Source organism: Manis javanica, chromosome 1 (genome assembly GCF_040802235.1).
Source record: "Manis javanica isolate MJ-LG chromosome 1, MJ_LKY, whole genome shotgun sequence".
Classification (NCBI taxonomy): domain Eukaryota; kingdom Metazoa; phylum Chordata; class Mammalia; order Pholidota; family Manidae; genus Manis; species Manis javanica.
This window is the reverse complement of record NC_133156.1, coordinates 88,292,066-88,313,695: the sequence shown is the minus strand read 5'-3', so window position 1 is coordinate 88,313,695 and position 21,630 is coordinate 88,292,066. Positions and strand designations below refer to the sequence as shown.

General features: G+C 37.2%; 1 protein-coding gene across 1 annotated transcript in view; it reads left to right on the top strand.

Annotated features, from left to right (window-relative positions):
• MSH3 (mutS homolog 3) overlaps positions 1 to 19,650 on the top strand; it is a 172,269-nt gene extending 152,619 nt beyond the window's left edge. The window contains exons 21-24 of the mRNA XM_073234569.1: positions 2,465 to 2,651; positions 5,697 to 5,826; positions 16,647 to 16,818; positions 19,114 to 19,650. Of these exons, the coding sequence (XP_073090670.1) occupies positions 2,465 to 2,651; positions 5,697 to 5,826; positions 16,647 to 16,818; positions 19,114 to 19,231 (607 nt within the window). The 3' untranslated portion in view covers positions 19,232 to 19,650. The remainder of the gene's footprint in view (positions 1 to 2,464; positions 2,652 to 5,696; positions 5,827 to 16,646; positions 16,819 to 19,113) is intronic.
• The last annotated feature ends 1,980 nt before the right edge of the window (positions 19,651 to 21,630 follow it).

Genomic DNA, 21,630 nt, shown 5'->3' with positions numbered 1-21,630 from the left:
GTAGAGATTGGAGAGAGGCATAAGGCCAGAGTACTCAGAGAGTATTGAAAACCATGCTAGGAATTTGGGGGTTTATTTTCCTGGTATTAGAAAACCATTTTAAGTTGTTTGATTGTTTAATCATAAATATTAATTTATTCCTCAAACAACCCCAAGAAGTAGGAAAGCAGGGACTGTCATTATCACTACCTTACAGATGGGGACCCTGAAGCACAGTGCTATTAAGAAACTTGTCCAAAGTCAAATAACTGGTAGTGGCACACCTGGGATTTGAAACTAGGATATCTTCTTCTATTGTGCACTTAACCATTCTGTCCTTCTGCCTCTTGGATAGGACCCATTCAGTATTTATATGCAGCAGTTGTCAGTGATTAAAATCAATAATTAGTAGTAAGATTTTAAAAAGTATAAGTGTCTAAATTCATTCATTGGGTATTGACTATTGATGATTAATATTGCATAATAATCTAGTGCCTAGTTTGAGACACCTTATTTTTCTTTTATTAACATAGATTTAAAAAATTTTTGTATTAAGAACACTTAACATGAGGAAAATAAAAGCAAAAATAAACAAGTGGGCCTACACTAAACTAAAAGCTTCTGAACAGCAAAATAAAAAGGAGACCTACAGTATGGGAGTTTATATTTGTAAATGATACATCCTATAAGGGCTTAACATCCAAAATATATAAAGAACATATATACCTCAACACCAAAAAAACAAATAACCCAATTAAAAAATGGGCACAGGATCTGAACACACATTTTTCCAAAGAAGAAATACAGATTCTCAAGAGGCACATGAAAAGATGCTCCACAATGCTAATCATCAGGAAAATGCAAATCAAAACCACAGTGAGATATCACCTCACACCACTCTCCAAAAGACAAGAAATAACAAGTGTTGGTGAGGATGTTGAGAAATGAGAACCCTCCTACACTGTTGGTGGAATATCAATTGGTGTAGCCACTATGGAAAGCAATGTGGAGGTTCCTCAAAACACTAAAAATAGAAATACATATGACCCAGCAATCCTACTTATGGGAATTTACCTGAAGAAAACAAAACCACCAGTTTGAAAAGATATGTTCACCTCTGTGTTCCCTGGAGCATTATTTACAGTAGCCAAGGTAAGGAAGCAACCAAAGTGTCCATCAATAGATGAATGATAAAGAAGAGGTGGTACATATACACAGTGGAATATTATTCAGTCATAAAAAGGAAAGAAGTCCTGCCATGTTGGACAACATGGATGGACCTTAGAGGACATTATGCTAAGTGAAATAAGCCAGGTGGAGAAAGACAAATACCATATCGTTTCACTTATATGTGGAATCTAAAAACAAAACAAAACAAACAAAATAGCCACCTCAGACACTGAAAGATGACTGGTGGTTACTTACCATGAGGGAGGAGTTGGAGTGGGTGTGTGAAATAGGTGAAGGGGATAAATAGGCACAAAATCTCAATCACAAGATAAATTAGTCATGAGGATGAAAGTGCACAATAAAGAATATAGTCTATAGTTCAGTAACATCTTTCAATGTTGACAAAAAAGAAAACATAAGATCTACTTTCTAATTTTTAAGTGTACAATGCATTTTTGTTGACTATAGTTAAGTGTTGCACAACAGATCTCTAGAACTTACTCATCTTGCATAACTGAAGCTTTCTGCCCATTGTTTAACAACTCCCCATTTCCACAGCCCCAGCCCTTGGCAACCATCATTCTACACTGTGTTTCTGTAAGTTTGTTTATTTTAGATCTTAGGTACCTCATGTAAGTGGGATCATTAGTATTTGTCCCTTTGTGACTGACTTATTTCACTTAGCATAATGTCTTCAAAGTTTATCCATGTTATCACATATTGCAGAATTTCCTTCTTTTAAATGGGTGAATATTACATTGTTTGTATATATCATTTTATTAATCGGTTTATCCATCAATGGATATTTATGTTGTTTTCACCTGTATTAGGCCTCTGAGATTACCAAACTTCTATAATTCTAGTAAAAAGTTTTAATCTTAAATAAGTTTTCAGTATAGTACTTTGTAATATCAATGTGGAATCTTCTTAAAGAAACATTAGCAAAAAAACCTTTAATTGTACAGTTTCCTAGTAGTCATGGATTTTAAACACAGCAACACTGAGAAGCATTACTTTCCTTGTGAGTACCCAAACTTTGGTTTGGAATGATTGGTCAGAAGGCAGCATCAAATGTTTCCCTACTGTTCAGGAGCTCTAAACCTCAGATTCTGTCCAGAATGTTTTTACAAGATGCATTTGATGTTAGACATTCAATTATATCTAACATGTTTTCTTTTGTTTAATATAATTTCTACTGCTCTTGGCTCAAAGTATATAGACCCTTAGGGATCTTTTATGTTTATTGTTCATAAAGTAATGTGTGGCTTCTTAATAAAGGGCAGGAAAAATCAAGGTGTCCTCATCTTACTTGTAGGATGGGTGCTGCAGATAATATATATAAAGGACAGAGTACATTTATGGAAGAACTGACTGACACAGCAGAAATAATAAGAAAAGCAACATCACAGTCCCTGGTAATCTTGGATGAGTTGGGAAGAGGGACGAGCACCCACGATGGAATTGCCATTGCTTATGCTACCCTTGAGCATTTTATTAGAGATGTAAGTATCCTGCATAACTTTTTGTATGTGAATGGTACACACTATACAAATTGTTTTCCTGACTTCAGTTTCTAAATACTCAAAATTATCTTTGTTATAATTGACCCTGTTCATGCAGTTGATCATTAGAAAGCTCTACATAGAATTTAGATAGCTGGGCCTTAAATTAATGTTTGCAATTCTTTGATGTGTCATTTTTTCTTTTGCTGAAGCAAACTAAAATCTGATCAGTAGGTTTAAGTCCTCTCTGACAGTGTGTCCACCCAGAACTATATATTATTATCCCTGAGCAGGGACTACCCCCACTGCCACCTAATCCTTGAGGAAAGAACAGAAAGAGTGCTATTTTTACCCTGTGAAACATTTTTTTAAAGCAATATCCTAAAAGATCTCAATATAAAGTCTTTGGTTTCAATTATTTGTGTCTTTTCTGTTTCAGTAATCTACTCTTTCACTGCATATCTTTATCAGAGTGCATTTCTAAGTATTTCAGTGTGAAATTTTGCTTGTGTCAAACTTTCCATCTCTGTCATCTCCATCAAACTCTCCCCATTATTAACTCTGTTCATTTTGGTCTCTCCCTTTGTGTGTCTCATTCTTAGCACCTGACACTGAATTGATTCTTTTTTGGTTTTTCTTTTTCTACTTCATTCTCTACTTTCTTATTCTTTTCTTTGTCTCTGTGTCCTCCCCTGCTTTTCACTTCTTTCTCTCCTCCTTAAAGAGCTAATAGCATATTTTTACTCATATTTCTTTGAAAAACAAGCAAAAATAAAATCGTTTTTTCTTTAAACTTTTTGTGGCCCTCAGTTTTTCTTAAAATATTTAGATTACATAGTTAATGATGACATATTTGCTACTTGAAAATAGATATTTTTCATTTTTCTTTAAGAAGAAATTCTTCATTTGCAAAAAGATACAGCTAGGAACTTTTCTTTAATCATTGTAGAAACTACATATCACAGGTTCAGCAAAGTCCTATCATTAATACCAAAACTCATTTTTATACATTTACTTAAGAGCCTTCTGGAACTAATTATGAGAAAACTGAATTTTCCACCTAGAGTTTGATTTCATTATTTCCACTCTCTACTCATAGCAGTGTAACAGTAACTATGACTGATTAACAAATAACCCCAAGACTTAGTGGCTTAAAACAACAATAATGATTTATTATCTCTCACAGTGTCTGGAGGTGAGGAATTTGGGAGCAGCTTAGCTGAGCCATTTTGGCTCTGGGTGAGAGACCTGAGGTTGCAGTCAAGTTGTGAGCCAGGGCTGGAGTCATCCAGAGGCTTGACTGGGGCTGAAAGGTCAACTTCCAATATGACAATGTGAACATTGGAGGTGAAGATATTTAGAGCCATGTTGGAGGCTGGCTACCAAAAGTAGTTTGGTGATATTTCAAAGATTCTCTTAAGAACACTCAGCAACAAATAATGATAGAATTTGTCACTTCTGTTATCATTGCTTCTATAGCAGTTTTTGGATATTTTAAATGTTAATGAAGAAAGTGTTAATTTTAGATAAAATTTTCCCTAGAGGTAAGTCATCGAAGAGGGTTCTTTAGGAGCAACAGTCCCTAACCTTCTTATGGATGACAATCTTTATTTTCATGATGTCTTTTGATTGCTTGTATGAGGGAGATCAGAGAGGAATGGGGAAGGCTTGGCTTTGCTGCAGCAAGCTGAAAATGGCCAGGAAGGAAAGCAGTGTTGCAGTCTAAACCTTTGGTTTTCCAGCTAGAAATGCCTGTCAGCTTAAGGAGGGGGTACCATGGAGACAGCTGGTCTAAGATCCTTCAGGGCAGATTTTAAGAGCAGCTTGTCAAAGAAATCCTGCCTTAAGGGGCTTATTTGTAATTGTTATAAGACAGAAGGCACATGCTCTGACTTCTAATAAGGTGAATGGCAGTTGACTCAAAACTGTTCTTCTTTGATTTAATTACCCTCTCTGCTAATTTTGAACTTCCCTTAAAAGAGGGATTTCTAGAATACATGATAAACTGTGCTTTAATATAATGCTTATTAAAGAATCCACGAGTCCATATTGATACTAACAAAACAAAAACTTTTTCTAAAATTCTGGAGATAGGGTGGAGAGAAGAGAAAGCTTGACTTTATACAATGCCAACTAATAAATGGAGAGGTTTTTTTTTTTAGATCAACCTTTACTAACCACAACAATAACTGATTCAGGCAACAATGGTCAATAGATGGTAAAACCTTCAGGTGAAAGACTATTGGAGAAAAGGATATTCATATAGTCTCAAACTATCACCCCACAAATTATTTATTAATTACAAAGGAAAAAGGTGTCAATAAAGTGAAGAAATCTGGGCACCCACTTGAACTTAATAATCAAACTTAGCAATAATAACTCAAACTGACACCATATGTCTCCTGATGTGATATACTAGAAAGGGTATGTCATCTGCATATATATGTCATAGTCCTGGCTTAATCTGAATGTAATCAGAAAGAAACAGCCAAATTCAAACTGAGGGACATTATCTGAACAACTTTTCTGGATACATCAAAAATGTTAATGTCTTAAAAGACAAAAAAGAAAAGGCTGGGAAACTCTTTTAGATTAATGGAGACTAAAGAGACATAATAAATGTACTGCATGATCCTCGATTTTTTTTGTAAAAATATAAACATGAAGAACATTATTGGGACTTTATGGATTACATGTTAGATAATAGTAATGTATCAATGTAAAATTTCTTGGGTTTAATAATTTTATTCTGGTTACATAAGAGAATGTTTTGTCCATAAGTATTAAGGGATGAAGTGTTGTGATATCTGCAGTTCTCAAGTGGTTCAGGAGAGAAGTGTGTGTATGGGTGTTGGGGGCGAGGGAGGAAGAGGAAGTATGGCAAAATACTAACAATTGTTTGTCCACATAAAGAATTTATGAATGTTCACTTTATCTTTTCTGCAAATTTTATCAAGTTTGACATTTTTCAAAACAGTTGGAGAAAAGTTTTAATTAAATTAAATTCAAAAATAAAAAGATCTTTATTCTGTCTTACTGCTTTAGGTGAAATCTTTAACACTGTTTGTCACCCATTATCCACCAGTTTGTGAATTAGAAAAAAGTTACTCACAACAGGTGGGGAATTATCACATGGGGTTCTTGGTCAATGAGGATGACAGCAAACAGGATCCAGGTATGAAATATTCTTACAGTAAGTACAACTAGAACATTGTTAGTTTTCATGTGTGATAACTTGAAATTCATAGGAACATGAACTTACTGCTTAATAATGTAAAAGCTGTGAATGTTGATTATAAATGACATTTACCCAGATTCATTTTCTCTAAGCTTCAGTCAAGTAAGTGTCATCCTGAGTGCTTCTCTGGTGTTCTTATCTCGTTTTTCTACTGAAGAGGGTAGAGGCAGGGGGATGTTGAGGTGTTACTCCTAGAGTCCTCTCGAAAAATGCCCTAAGAGTCCAGTACATTAGTTATTTTTAAAAATACCCTATTTCCCAAAATCCCAGTTAACATGAAACCCTTACTAGGAGCCATGTTCTATACTGAGCATATGTTTTATCTTAATTTGACAAGGAAACTGAATCTCAGGTAAGAGGCATGTCCATGTTGGCCACCTGTGTGTGGGCTGAACCGAGCCTAGAATCCATGTCCTCTGTTTGCACGTTCTCCTCCTCTATTCTGCTAGAACTGCTCTGTGGGATCTACAGTATTTTTCTTTCCACTTGCTATTAGTGTCACAGAAATGAGACATTTCATGAAAACAAACACCATTAAGCAACAGAAATCAATTCAAGTGCTGTAAGTAATGGAGTAGATTTCAGCATCATTTTTTTTCCTGTTTAGTAGTAATTTTTTTAAGCTACCAGCCAGTGGGCCAGTGATGATTTACACACTTGGTGTGCTACATTGGAAAATCCACTACCCAGGACACTCCAGATTCCAAATTTTAGTTTGGAAAAGTAATAAAGATGGACCTGAAGAAGAAATCAGGCAGCCGGCCCAAATAAAACAAGGTGCTATGCCCATTTTTGGGGGGATTATTTGCTTTTTGTTTGTTGAGGTGTGTGAGCACTTTATATATTTTGGATGTCAGCTCTTTATTGGATCTGTCATTATGAATATATTCTCCCATACTGTAGGATGTCTTTTTGTTCTACTGATGGTGTCCTTTGCTGTACAGAAGCTTTTTAGTTTGATATAGTCCCACTTGCTCATTTTTGCTTTTGTTTCCCTTGCCCGGGGAGATATGTTCATAAAGAAGTTGTTCATGTTTATGTCCAAGAGGTTTTTGCCTATATTTTTTCAAATATATTCAAAGTGGGCTGCTGCATTCTAAGGGGAAAATTCCAAGGAGTGGAATTCCTGGGTCAAATGGTATTTCTATTTTGAGGTTTTTGAGGAACCTCCATACTGTTTGCCACAATGGTTGAACTAGTTTACATTCCCACCAGCAGTGTAGGAGGGTTCCCCTTTCTCCACATCCTCGCCAACATTTGTTGTTATTTGTCTTTTGGATTGTGGCCATCCTAACTGGTGTGAGGTGATATCGCATTATGGTTTTAATTTGCATTTCTCTGATGATTAGCAGTGTGGAGCATCTTTTCATGTGCCTGTTGGCCATCTGAATTTCTTCTTTGAAGAAGTGTCTGTTCAACTCCTCTGCCCATTTTTTAACTGGCTTATTTGCTTTTTGTTTGTTGAGGTGTGTGAGCTCTTTATATAATTTGGATGTCAAACCCTTATCAGATATGGCATTTACAAATATATTCTCCCATACTGTAGGATGTCTTTTTGTTCTACTGATGGTATCCTTTGCTGTACAGAAGCTTTTTAGTTTGATATAGTCCCAATTGTTCATTTTTTGCTTTTGTTTCCCTTGCCCAGAGAGATATGTTCATGAAGAAGTTGCTCATTTTATGTCCAAGAGCTTTTTTGCTTATATTTTTTTCAAAGAATTTTATGATTTCATGACTTATATTCAGGTCTTTGATCCATTTTGAGTTTACTTTTGTGTATGGGGTTAGACAGTAATCCAGTTTCATTCTCTTACATGTAGGTGTCCAGTTTTACCAACACCAGCTGTTGAAGAGGCTGTCATTTCCCCATTGTATATCCATTGCTCCTTTATTGTATATTAATTGACCATATATGCCTGGGTTTATATCTGGACTCTCTATTCTGTTCCACTGGTCTGTTGCTCTGTTCTTGTGCCGATACCAAATTGTCTTGATTACTGTGGCTTTGTAGTAGAGCTTGAAGTCAGGGAGCATAATTCCCCCAGCTTTATTCTTCCTTCTCAGGATTGCTTTGGCTATTCGGGGTCTTTTGTCATCCCATATGAATTTTAAAACTATTTGCTCTAGTTCATTGAAGAATGATGTAGGTATTTTTATGGGTATTACATTGAATGTGTAGATTGCTTTAGGCAGGATGGCCATTTTGACTATTAATTCTTCCTAGCCAAGAGCATCGGATGAATTTCCACTTACTAGTGTCCTCTTTAATTTCTCTTATGAGTGTCTCATAGTTTTCACATATAGGTCTTTCACTTCCTTGGTTAGGTTTATTTCTAGGTATTTTATTCTTTTTGATGCAATTGTGAATGGAATTGTTTTCCTGATTTCTCTTTCTGCTAGTTCATTGTTAGTGTATCGTAATGCAACAGATTTCTGGGTATTGATTTTGTATCCTGCAACTTTGCTGAATTCAGATGTTAGATCTTGTAGTTTCAGAGTGGATTCTTCCAGTTTTTTATGTACAGTATCATGTCATCTGCAAGCAGGGACAGTTTGACTTCTTCCTTGCCAATCTGGATGCCTTTTATTTCTTTGTGTTGTCTGATTGCCATTGCTAGGACCTGCAGAGTTATGTTGAATGGAAGTGGGGAGAGTGGGCATCGTTGTCTTGTTCCCGATCATAAAGGAAAAGCTTTCAGCTTCTCGCTGTTAAGTATAATGTTGGCTGTTGTTTGTCATATATGGCCTTTATTATGTTGAGGTAATTGCCCTCTATACCCATTTTGTTGAGAATTTTTATCATGAATGGATGTTGAATTTTGTCAAATGCTTTTTCAGCATCTATGCAGATGACCATGTGGTTTTTGTCCTTCCCTTTGTTGATGTAGTGGATGATGTTGATGGATTTTTGAATGTTATACCATCCTTGCATCCCTGGGATGAATCCTACTTGATCATGATGGATGATCTTTTTGATGTATTTTTGAATTCGGTTTGCTAATATTTTATTGAGTACTTTTGTATCTATGTTCATCAGTGGTATTGGTCTGTAATTTTCTTTTTTTGTGGTGTCTTTGCCTGGTTTTGGTATTAGAGTGATGTTGGCCTTATAGAATGAGTTTGGGTGTATTCTCTCCTAATTTTTGGAAAACCTTAAGGAGAATGGGTATTAGGTCTTCACTAAATGTTTGATAAAATTCAGCAGTGAGGCCATCTGGTCCTGCGGTTTTGTTCTTAAGTAGTTTTTTGATTACCAATTCAATTTCTTTGCTGGTAATTGGTGTATTCAGATTTTCTGTTTCTTCCTGAGTCAGCCTTGGAAGGTTGTATTTTTCTAGAAATTTTTCTATTTCTCCTAGGTTATCTAGTTTGTTACCAGATAATTTTTCATAGTATTCTCTCATAATTCTTTGTATTTCTGTGATGTCCATAGTGATTTTTCCTTTCTCATTTTTGATTCTGTTTATGTGTGTAGACTCTCTTTTTTTTTTGATAAGTCTGGCTAGGGGTTTATCTATTTGTTTATTTTCTTGAAGAACCAGCTCCTGCTTTCCTTTATTATTTCTACTGTTTTATTCTTCTTAATTTTATTTATTTCTGCTTTAATGTTTCTGATGTCCCTCCTTCTACTGAGTTTGGGCCTCATTTATTCTTCCTTTTCTAGTTTCATTAATTATGAGTTTAGACTGTTCATTTGGGATTGTTCTTCTTTCCTGAGGTAGGCCTGCTATATTTCCCTCTTAGCACATCCTTTGCTGTGCCCCACAGATTTTGTGTTGTTGAGTTATTGTTTTAATTTGTCTCCATATATTGCTTGATCTCTGTTTTTATTTGGTCATTGATCTAGGAGCATGTTATTAACCCTCCATGTGTTTGTGGGGTTGTTCATTTTCTTTGTGCAATTTATTTCTAGTTTCATACCTTTGTGATCTGAGAAGTTGGTTGGTACAATTTCAATCTTTTTGAATTTACTGAGGCTCTTTCTGTGGCTTAGTGTATGATCTATTCTTGAAAATGTTCCATGTGCACTTGAGAAGAATGTATATCTTGTTGCTTTAGGATGGAGTGTTCTGTAGATGTCCATTAGGTCCATCTCTTTTAATACGTTGTTCAGTGCCTCTGTCTCTTTACTTTACTTATTTTCTGTCTGGTTGATCTTTTGGAGTGAGTGGTGTGTTGAAGTCTCCTAAAACAATTGCACTGTATTCTATTTCCTCCTTTAATTCTGTTAGTATTTGTTTCACATATGTAGGTTCTCCTGTGTTGGGCTCATAGATATTTATAATAGTTATATCCTCTAGTTGGACTGAGCCCTTTATCATTATGTAATGTCCTTCTTTGTCTCTTGTTACTTTCCTTGTTTTGAAGTCTATTTTGTCTGATACAAGTACTGCAACTCCTGCTTTTTTCTCCCTGTTAGTTGCTTGAAATATCTTTTTCCATCCCTTTACTTTCAGTCTGTGTATGTCTTTGGGTTTGAAGTGAGTTTCTTCTAGGCAGCATATAGGCAGGTCTTGTTTTTCTATCCATTTAGTGACTCTATGTCTTTTGATTGGTGCATTCAGACCATTTACATTTAGGGTGATTATTGAAAAGTATGTGCTTATTGCCATTGCAGGCTTTAGATTCATGGTTACCAAAGGTTCAAGAGTAATTCCCTTAGTATCCAGCAGTCTACTTTACCTCACTTCGTGTGCTATTACAAACACAATGTAAAAGTTATTTTTTTTTCTCCTCCATTCTTTGTATGTTATGAATCATATTCTATACTCTTTGTCTTTCCTTTGGGTGATAATCTATTTAGCCTTAGGAAAACTGCCATCTATAGGAGTCCCTCCAAAATTCACTGTAGAGGTGGTTTGCGGGAGGTAAATTCTCTCAACTTTTTCTTATCTGAAAACTGTTTAATCCCTCCTTCGAATTTAAGTGATAACCTTACTGGGTATAGTATTCTTGATTCAAGGCCCTTCTGTTTCATTGCATTAAATATATCATGCCACTCCCTTCTGTCCTGTAAGGTTATTGTTCAGAAGTCTGATGATAGCCTGATGGGTTTTCCTTTGTATGTGATCTTTTTTCTCTCTCTAGCTGCTTTTAAAAGTCTGTCTTTATCCTTGATCTTTGCTATTTTAATTATTGTATGTCTTCATGTTGTGTTCCTTGGGTACCTTGTGTTTGGAGATCTGTGCACCTCCATGGCTTGAGAGACTATCTTCTTCCCCAGATTTGGGAATTTTTCAGCAATTACCCCCTCAATGACACTTTCTATCCTTTTTTCTCTCTTCTTCTTGTACCCCTATAATATGAATATTGTTCCATTTGGATTGGTCACACAGTTCTCTCAATATTCTTTCATTCTTAGAGATTCCTTTTTCTCTCTGTGCCTCAGCTTCTTTGTATTCCTCTTCTCTAATTTCTATTCCATTTACCATCTCTTCTACTTCATCTAGTCTGCTTTTAAATCCCTCCATTTTATGTTATATTTCAGATATGGAGTTTCTTAATGATTGAATCTCTGACTTAAATTCATTCCTGTGTTCTTGAATATTTTTCTGTACCTCCATAGCATGTTTATTATTTTTATTTTGAACTCTCTTTCAGGCAGATTGGTGAGTTTAGTTCCATTTGACCATTTTTCTGGGGTTTGTGAGATTTTGGTCTGAACCATGTTCTTTTGATGTTTCAGATTTCTGTGTGGTGCCCATTAGTGCCCAGAAGTTCCAGTCTCTGGAGCTGCTCAGACCATAGAGTGAGGTTCGGGGTCATAGGGGAGCGGAGCTGGTGCCTGGAGGGAGGAAAGAGCTATTTCCTGATTCCCATCTGTGGTGCCTGTCTCCAGTATCAGAGTCAGTATCAGAGTCAGTGGGCCAAGCACACAGGTGTAAGCCTATGTGCTTTGCATCTCTAGCTGTGGTAGGCAGGACCTCGTCTGGCTCTCCTGATGCCAGCACAGTGACTACAGGTTTGCAAACCGTTGATGGCAGGCTAGGAGGAAGGCACAGCAGGCTGTTTGTCACAGTAGGGGGCCATGGAGCTGAGCAGCCAGCCAGGGGAATGGAGTGCCTGAAGCTCCTCAAAGTTCCCAACCAGCTGGGCATAACGTGCCCAGACAACCTTGTCCAGCTCTCCCTTCCCCCACACAGCAAGCTCTGTGCAAACCTCCCCCCTTTACCAGCCCTCTCACTGCTAGGAACACTCTCAGACCGCCTGCTTTTCCCTTTTCCCAGAGCGGCTGGGTGTGGATCCCATCCTCCACAAATGGCCGCAATCTGTCTCTCAAGCACTCCGCCTGTCCGAGCTCCCCAACGCCCAGAGCACCACACAGTGTAGGTTTCTGCTCCCAAAGCTGACCTCCAGGGCTAGGTGTTAAGCAGTTCTAGGCTTCCACTCCCTCCCCGCTCCGTTTCTCTTCCTCCCACCAGTGAGCTGGGGTGGGGGAAGGGCTTGGGTCCCGCCGGATTAAGACTTTCATACGTAACCCTGTTTTGTGAGGTCTGCTCTATTCGTGAGGTCTGTGTGCAGTCTGGTTCAGCCTTCTTTCTTGTTCCTGTTTTAGGGTTCCTTGTATTAATTAACTATATTTTTATACTATTTGTAGTTTTGGGAGGTGTTCTCCATCTCACCTCTCATGCCGCCATCTTGAATCACATGCTCATTCTTAAACCAATTCATAGAAGTGAGAATGGCAGGGATTACTTTAATCAGCCTAGATTAATCAAGATCAGTTTTTGATGCTAGATACGAGAACACCATGTCCTGAGTTAAGTGGTCAGGAGTTAATTCCATATAAAATCAGTATTTTCTTAGGGTTGGAATAGATTTTGGATAGGCTACTAAAAACATCAACTAAAGGAAGGAGGTATAATTTTTGAAACTGCATGAATGAAAATGTCTCTCTTATACTTTCATACTTGATTGATAATTTAGTTAGGTCTAGAATTTTAGGTTGAAAATTACTTTCACTCAGAATATTAAAGGATTGTTCCATGCCTGCTCCCTTCCAATATTATTTCTGGCTATATCTATACTTCATCCATTATCTCTAACTCTTCTGTGTAAGTTAGAAGCCACTACATCAGTCATCAGTAAAATGCCCCAAAGGCTTTTGGGGCAGCTGCTATTATCTATTGTATGCTTACCTATTTCCTGTGGCGTGGGAGAAATAGCAATGGACCAGTAGCAAGACACTTGTGTTTTAGTCTATTCCAGTCTGTAAACTGTTGGACAAGTCACCTAATCTCGTCCTACTCTAAGATTTTATGAATCTGTTCTAAAGGTGACTTCAGAGACAATTTTATCAGCAAACATCTCTTTAATAACTGCCTAGAGAAGTTTGGCTATAAAACATATTTTGCTAAATAAGTTCCCCTTATGCAGAAACATGAATTATTATTTTCTCTGACTCTAGAAGTGCCAGAAAAACTTTTCAATAATACCGTTTAGGAAATGGACAGAGTTTTATAAGTTAAAGTCCTCACCAAGAACTTTTTTGTGAGGCTGTAAAGAAATTAGTTTTTTACCATCTTCTCTACCTCCAAATTTCCACCACTCTCTCTCTCTCTCTCTCTCTTCCCCCTCTCTGTAAGAGGTATGAAGGACAGTCTTGATGTAGAACATAGCTACAAAAAGAGCTCCCTCAGGTGCTTATGGGAGAGTGGTCCCATTTACCTTGATTGTGTGAGAACTGCCATCATTTATGCTGAGGTGGAGGTAGCAAATGATGACAAATTTGACAACTGTACTGAGTATGTTAACCAGTTATTCAGAGCAATATAATATTTCATGCATTTTAGCTACATATTATAGCTATATTATATCTAAAAAAGCAGTTTATGGCTTCTTAAATGTATATATACTATATATAATACATAAAGTAAAAAGCTATCAGCAATGTAAGAGGGTTTTGTAGTATTTATTAAGTTTTCAGAAAAAGATAAATGGATGGATGGATAAATAATTAGTGAACAGACAGATGAATGAATCTTTTTTTTTTATACCAGCATGAAGGCTAGATTATAGAGAGGTAGGAGGTATGTACATCAGTTAGGGCTAAACTAGTTGAAGCAATAGAGACTATTTTCCTCTCTTAAAGGTGAGAAGAATTTGCTTTTTTGATTGCCTACTGCTGTTCACTTCACTTTTGGTCTTGTGAACATCAAAGAATAGCATAATAATCCAGGTTAGCAGGCACTGATTTCTACAAGCTTCTCTACTAGCCTGTTCCCACCCACTTCCTCACCTGTTCTTTGTGTTCCTTAAGTTTTGTTTGGAGGCAAAGGTATTCTTAGTGCTCTGTAATAGAAGTTTTAGTCTCTGTGTTCCTGAGGGTGTCAGTATTCTCTTTACCTCCCACTTTTAGCACCCACCCCTAGATAGGTATTATTTGTCTGTTCTGAATTCTTAGAGGAGGTTAAAGAAAATTCCATTATTCTTTTTCTCTGTTTTGTTCCATCTCTGGCTTTACTTTTTACTGATAAAAGATAAAGCATACACATTTATCAAATGAAATACATTCATGAGAAAAAGCTCTTCACAGACTTACAGTAAGTCTGGTAGGGTCTCAGAAAACATTGTAAATCTGGTTCATTTTGGACATTTTTGCAACACAGTGCAATTATATTACATTTCATAGTAAAGCCAACATAATCCTGAGATACTTTAGGTTATGCAAGAGTAAACTGTGTGCAGCATTGTTTGTATTAATATACTTTATTATATCCAATTCTTTGAAAGTTTTATATTCATATGTATGTATATGTGTGGCAGACTAGGTTTCCTGGAAGCAGGTTCTGAGATTTGTTTGCCAGAGTTTTATTGGGGAGTGCTCTCATGATCAACACCTGGGGCAGGACTGGGCTGTGCTGGGCTGTTGCCATCATAAGGTTTTGGCCAACCCTACAGAGAGGTCCAATAAGGGGATAGTCCCTCAGAGTCACCTCAGCTTGGGGTGAGGGAGACAGGCCTTTATACCCTTTATTAGTTGTCTATTGTTGCATAACAAATTACCCCAAAACATGGCAGCTTAAAACAATAAACATTTATTATCATTTCTATGGGTCATTGTAGAGAAAATGAAAGTTCCTATGGCTAGGATTCTCATCTGACCCTGGTCAGCTTGCCCACTGCACATGTGTGGGCAATACGTTATTACTGACTCTATATAAAGAGCTCCACCTAGGGCTCTGGGCTGCACGGCTGCAGGAGAGAAGAGGCTGGAGTGCTGGCAGCACCGAGGACAGAGACTGAGATGGCTGTAGGGGTGGAGAGGCCCGGAGGTAGAGCCCAGCTTGCTGCCTGCAGGCTGTCTCTCAGGCAGACCAAATTCTAGTGATTGACCTACCACCATGAGAATAAAGCTGGGTATAAACCTTTTCCCCTAAGAGTGTTCCATTGTCATTTCTCAGTCTCACTGAATCAAGAGTGAACTGCCCGGGGCTGAGACCTGCTGGGGAGACAGACAGGAATTCAGGAGTAGCTTAGTTGACACCTGTACCTCATGGTGTCTCACAAGGCTACAATCAAGGTTCAGCTGGAGCAGCAGTCACTTCAAGGCTTGACTGGAGGAATCTACTTCCCAACCCACTCACATAGCTGTTGACAAGCCTCAGAATATCTACTTCCAAGCTCACCGGTGGCTGCTGGCAGGGCTCTGGGCCCTTGCTGACTATTGGCTGGAGACATCAGTTTCTTTCCACTTGGGCCTCTCCATAGGGAAGCTTGCAACATGGCACCTGGCTCCCCTCAGAGCAAGCAAACAAGAAAGTGACAGTGCCCAAGAGGCCATGATCTTTTGTAATCTAATCTCAGAAGTAACAACCCATCATTTCTGCCATATTCTGTTCATCAGAAGTAAAGTCACTGGGTCTGTCTTACACTCAAGAGGAGGGAATGACACAAGGGCATGAACACCAGGAAGAGGGGTCTTTGGTGGTCCTATAGAGGCTGCCTACCAACCCCCCTGGCAACCGGTCATTGGATCCAGGTGCCCATGACGGGCTGGGGCATTGGGGGGAGAAGCTCTCTTAAGCCAAGGCATTTACAGAGGGCCTACATATGGCTGAGGGTCATGAACTGACAGCCTCCCTAACAGCTGGAGCAATATCCCTTCAGTCCTGAATGGGATCTGGATGGTACTGAATGGCATCCACTTCAATGTATCTAGCTCTTAGTTAACCAGGATATTTAGTAAACCAGAATCTCTCAATCTTACTTAAATTGTGCAACGTGTATTATTTCTTCATCTGTTTTTGTCATTACTTTGTTTTGTTTGCAGCACTCTTAGAAACATTTTTATGTATATTAGTTTACAGAGTGTATTACATACAAGACTGGTGAACACATGCATCACTCAAAAAATACTGTTTTTTTAAAGTGTCTTTTTAAAGGAGAAATGGTGCCATACATCAGAATCATTCTCTTCTTGATATAGGAGCTCAGGTCAAATTTTTCAGCAAAACGAGTACTTCTTTAGCTTATAATAAGTCATTGTTAAAAACTCTTTTAAGTGAATTAAAAGATCTTAATGCAAAGCATTTTCAGAACAGTATTTACCCTTTTTCTAGGTATGTAAAATTGATCAAAGAAACTAACATGTAAGATTAGAGACAATGGGTTTCTTTTTCAGATTGTAAATTTTAATAAAATAAAGGTATAAGAACTTATATATCTTCTTTATTCCTCTACTTTAAAACTTCCAGACATGTTATTCCTTATCTCTCTCTCTCTCTCTCTCTCTTTTTTTTGACTTCATTTTGTAGGTGAAGAAGAACAAGTCCCTGATTTTGTCACTTTTCTTTATCAAATAACCAGAGGAATTGCAGCAAGGAGTTATGGACTAAATGTGGCTAAACTAGCAGATGTTCCTGGAGAAATTTTAAAGAAAGCAGCTAGCAAGTCAAAAGAACTAGAAGGATTAGTAAATCTAAAAAGGTCAGAATGATTGTGCTACATTTTTTAGTTTATAATGAAACTGTCCAAGTTGTCCAAGGAGAGGACTGTCCTGTACATGAGCAACAGCTCTACCTTTAAGCATTTCTAAAAATATTCTGAAACATTTAATTACAATAAAATTAAAACAGCTTTCTGAAAAGCTCATGTGAATTCAGTCTGCCTTCTCTAGTCACATCTTTATTAAGTTGCTAAATTGATTTTTCAATAATTTTTCTGAAGAATTAAGTTAACTCCTTATTGTGTGCCAACATGTTAGTTGCTTAAAACATTCAATTATGCAAAGAATTACTAAAAGAAACTTTAGAGTACTTCTTTTATTCATATATTGCATTCAGAAATTAAGAATTTTGTCAGGCCATGAATAAAAATAATAGTATAATGTAACTATGTAAGTGTTGCCCGTATCCACATGTCAGTATTTCTGGTGACAGATTTTTCATTCTAAACTGCCTTTCTCTGTCACCTGGCAAGCTTATGTTAAATGCATTCTACCTCTTAACCTTGGTAACCAGTCAGTATATAAACTAGTCTTACTATAAATCTGAGATACACTTTGGAAGGAAGATATTCTTAGGAAAATATCACATGAACAAATAATTAAATTACTATTCTTTTGCTTTCCAAATATGAGATTATATTGTGAAACAACATAAGCTCCTCCTTCATCTCCTGCCCGCCCCTGCACAACCTGAGGAATCTGATCTGCCTGGGGAACATCACTCCCTGGTCATCAATAGCTGTGTGACTGGGAGGGAACAAATTATTGGTCAAATAGAAAATCTTGGCTGCCACCAAAGCATAAGGCTAATTTTTAGTTCTAGAAATAATTACCAAATTTAAATATTGAAATATTACTATATACATAATATTAGTTAAAGAAATAGTTGCCAATTTGGACACCCAAGCTGTGCAATCAGCTTCTCTCTCTACTTCCTTTCTCTTGTGCTTCCGCCTTGTACTCTGCACCTTGCAGTGGTAAATGGTGGTTGACCAGTCCAGAGTGCTGGACTACTACAAATGACATATAGCTTCCTCTACTGACATTCTCTTCTGGATCATTTCTGCAATGCCAAATTAGAAAAGTAATTATTTATGAGAGTTTAAAAATAAGCTTAGCTCTTAGTTCTCTGCAAAGTGTAAAGACAAAATGTAAGTCTTCTGTTGTCTTATTATTATCTTTCTTTTTCCCTAAAGAAACTAGGATCAAACTTTACTGCAAACGATATATATGCAATAAAATATGACGTTGCAGCTGTATTGCCTGTATATCGAGAGCAATAAAATTTTCAGATTATTTATATTTTAACTCTTCCAACTACTATGTGACATTTTGAAATCTGTTAAGTTATCCTTACAAGACAGAATTGTCAGAAGAGGTTACATGGGGATGGAATCTGATATCGGTCAGAATACTGTATTCATTATTTTAACTTTTCTACAGTGCTTATCATATCAATTCCATTTGGCCAGATCAAAGAAACCAGTCAAATTTGTACTTTTGTGAGGGTTTGTTATAATAGCTGACATTTGTTGAATGCTTACTGTGCACAGAAGCAAGTCTAAGCAGTTATTTGTAGCAGCCTAGACACTGTGCCAGTCACTGTTCTTCCTACTTTACATACACAACTCACTCTATCCATATGGCAACCTTGTGAGATACGTACTGTTATCCCCATATGATAGTTCAGTAAAATGAGGCCATGGAGGAGTAAGAAACTTACCAGGAAACTAGGACCACACAGCTAGTTAGCGGTTGAGCAATAACTGGAACTCTGATACTCCGACTCCAAACCCTAAACAAGTACCTGGGTTGTTTTTCTGCAGCAAGAAATGGGTCTACGTTATATTGGCATTTCACTTCTTCATTAGCTAGATTTACTTTATTAAGTCAATTTTACTTTTCATCCTGTGAGCATCTCCAGCCTCTGACTGACTTAGAAAGGGAGGAAGCTGGGCTGTCCTCTCCCTGGAGGCAGTACTACCTCAGCATCCCCAGGTCTGCTTACAGCATCAGCACCGAAAAACCCTGTCAGCAGAGGGCTCTGGCGCCAACACTGCTTCCTAGCCAGAGCCCTGCCTGGTACTCCAATGGCACAGACTTTTTTTTTTAATTAATGGACTATTTCTCTCTTTTTTTTTTTTGAAGTATAATTGATACACAATGTCGTATTTCAGTTGTATATCACTGGTGTCATAGACTTTTCATAGAATTTAATGAGATTGCCCCCCAGCAATTTCATTTATAGAATACATAATATGTTATTTTCTCTCCAGGAAAAGGCTCACGTGTTTTGCAAAGTTATGGATGATAAATGATGCAAAAGACCTGCAGAAGTGGACAGATGAGTTTGAAATGGGAGAAATTACAGACTTCTCTTCCTGGTCAAAGTGAAGACTATGTTTTTGAGCAAAAAATGGAGAATTAAAATTCCAGTTGTAAAAACAACTCTCCAATAACAGCCTATGTTCTGTGATGTGAGCATAAAATCACAACTATGGTATATTCCTATTGGAAACAGGCCTTTTGTGTAGAAAGTCTGTTTCAGATTCTCGTTATCTTGACTTTTAAAAAATTAAGAACTTCGGAATATTAAGACTTCTGTAATGTAATTAGAAAGTTTCATGGACAGTAAGCTTCACATAGAAACAAACCTTCCAAATAAAGCCTAAAGTGGTAAAATATAATTCATGAACTTTTAGAGTGATATGAAATTTAATTAATATTTTAAAGTTTTCAGATAATTTGCAACAGGGTCAGCTGTCTAGCAGGAATGTATCTTTTCATTTGAATAAAATAATCTTATAATGCTACCAGTTTATTCATGATGGGCATAAGAATTTTTGATAAGAAATAGAATTATAAAGCTTTTCGAAACTAGAGCACAGAAGGAATAAGATTAAATTTGAAAAGTTAAATACTTTTACAATCTTAGGCAATTTAAAGATTGCTAGATAAAATGAGTTGTCTTTCATTCAAATAATAAACATTTAATGAAAAATTGCTATAAATTACTATTTTTTTTCCTTGTTGAATTTTGGGGTTTTCAACTATCTGGCAATTGTCACTTGTTAGGTTTAATTATGGGATAAAGGTGGCTGCACCAACAAATTCACAGAACTGAACTTAATGTTTTTGAACCTTTTTGTTAACCAATAGAGGAAATGTGTGATCTCCCTGGCATTGAACCTTATAGCTTTTTGATTCATAATAGTGCTCCCTCTCTGCTTGTTTAACCTGGTCTTCTATCAGTGTATTTATTTTGTTCCTAAATACATGATCTTGCACTAAAGGCTCTCCATCCTATTTCCCACCCATTTTTTACTCCTGCTCAGTTAAATGTCTTCCCCACATTTGATGGACATATTTCTAGTTCTTTCTTTGTTTTTTTTCCCGCAGTGGTCCTAACAGTGACCCTGGACACAGGATCAGTACAGGCTTCCCAAGTTGAAGGGTGGTTGGTAGCTACATGTTTTGAGTCACAAATACTTTCACCCTTTAATTCCCAACCTTTTTGGAGTTAGAGTATGATGTAATTTGATTGATTCCATAATCCCTTCAGAAATACTATCATACAATGAAATTCTCAAAAGTGTCTCAAATAGAGTTTGTTGGAATTTGCTGTTTAAATTTTTTTTAAACCAGTACTTTTTAAACAGTGCTTCAGTACTGTCTATGATTGTAAAATGTTTTATATCCTTTCTAACAAGGTTTCAAAGGCAGTGCTGTAACCTTACCAGCAGGCCAGAAAGAAAAAGAGATGAATCCAGGAATGTCATGCCCATGCCTGAAGGAGCTGTGGGGCCGGGCAGTCACGTAATGTCCAAGTGGACACTTTAGGCCATCTCCAGCTTGGCCAGGCCAGTGCAACATTCAAGCAGGTATGGGCTCCAGGGGCAGTGTGTCCAGGCAGTGGTAGTACAGTGTCTGGCAAGTGACAGTGTGGACTACCACAAGGTGTAGGTTCTCAGACATGAGGCAGGCTGGTAAGCCAGGCAGTCAATTTGCAGGAGGTCAGGCTTGCTCCAGGTTTGGAAGACCGGTGCTGCTAAACTACATTCTAAGTGAGGCTCATTCCCAGCCAGGTTACTGAAGTGTTGAAGAGAAGGTTGTGCCAGAGTCACAGTCATGAAGATTATACAGATGCCCTGAAGATCGGCAGGAAAGCTGCCGTTGAGTGGGTACATGCTGCAGATACCAAAAGTAGGGCTGCGAGTCTAACATCTTCCAGTTACTGATTTCATTTCCTTTGGTGATATACTCAGAAGTATATATGCTGGATCACATGGTGGTTCTTTTTTAATTTTCTGAGGAAACTTCACATTGTTTTCCATAGTGACTGCCAATTCACATTCTCATCAACAGTGTGCAAGGGTTTCCTTTTTTCTACATCCTTGCCAACAGTTATAATTGCTTGTCTTTTTGATAGTAGCCATTCTAATAGATGTGAAGTGATATCTCATTGTGGTTTCCATTTGCATTTCTCTAATGAGTACAGTCAGTTTGAGAAAATTTTTGTCATCCTAAAAAAGAAACCTATACTCATTAGGAGTCACTCTCCATTCCTCCCCTAAGTCCCCAGCTACTAATCTGCTGTCTTTATAGATGTTCATGTTTTGGACATTTCATATGAAAGGAATCCTACAATATGTGTTCTTTTGTATCTGGCTTGTTTCATATAGCATACTGTTTCCAAGGTTCATCTATGTGGTAGCATGTAATAGTACTATGTTCTTTTTCATTACTGAGAACTGTTACTCTTTATACAAATTTTATTCACTCATTATTTATGT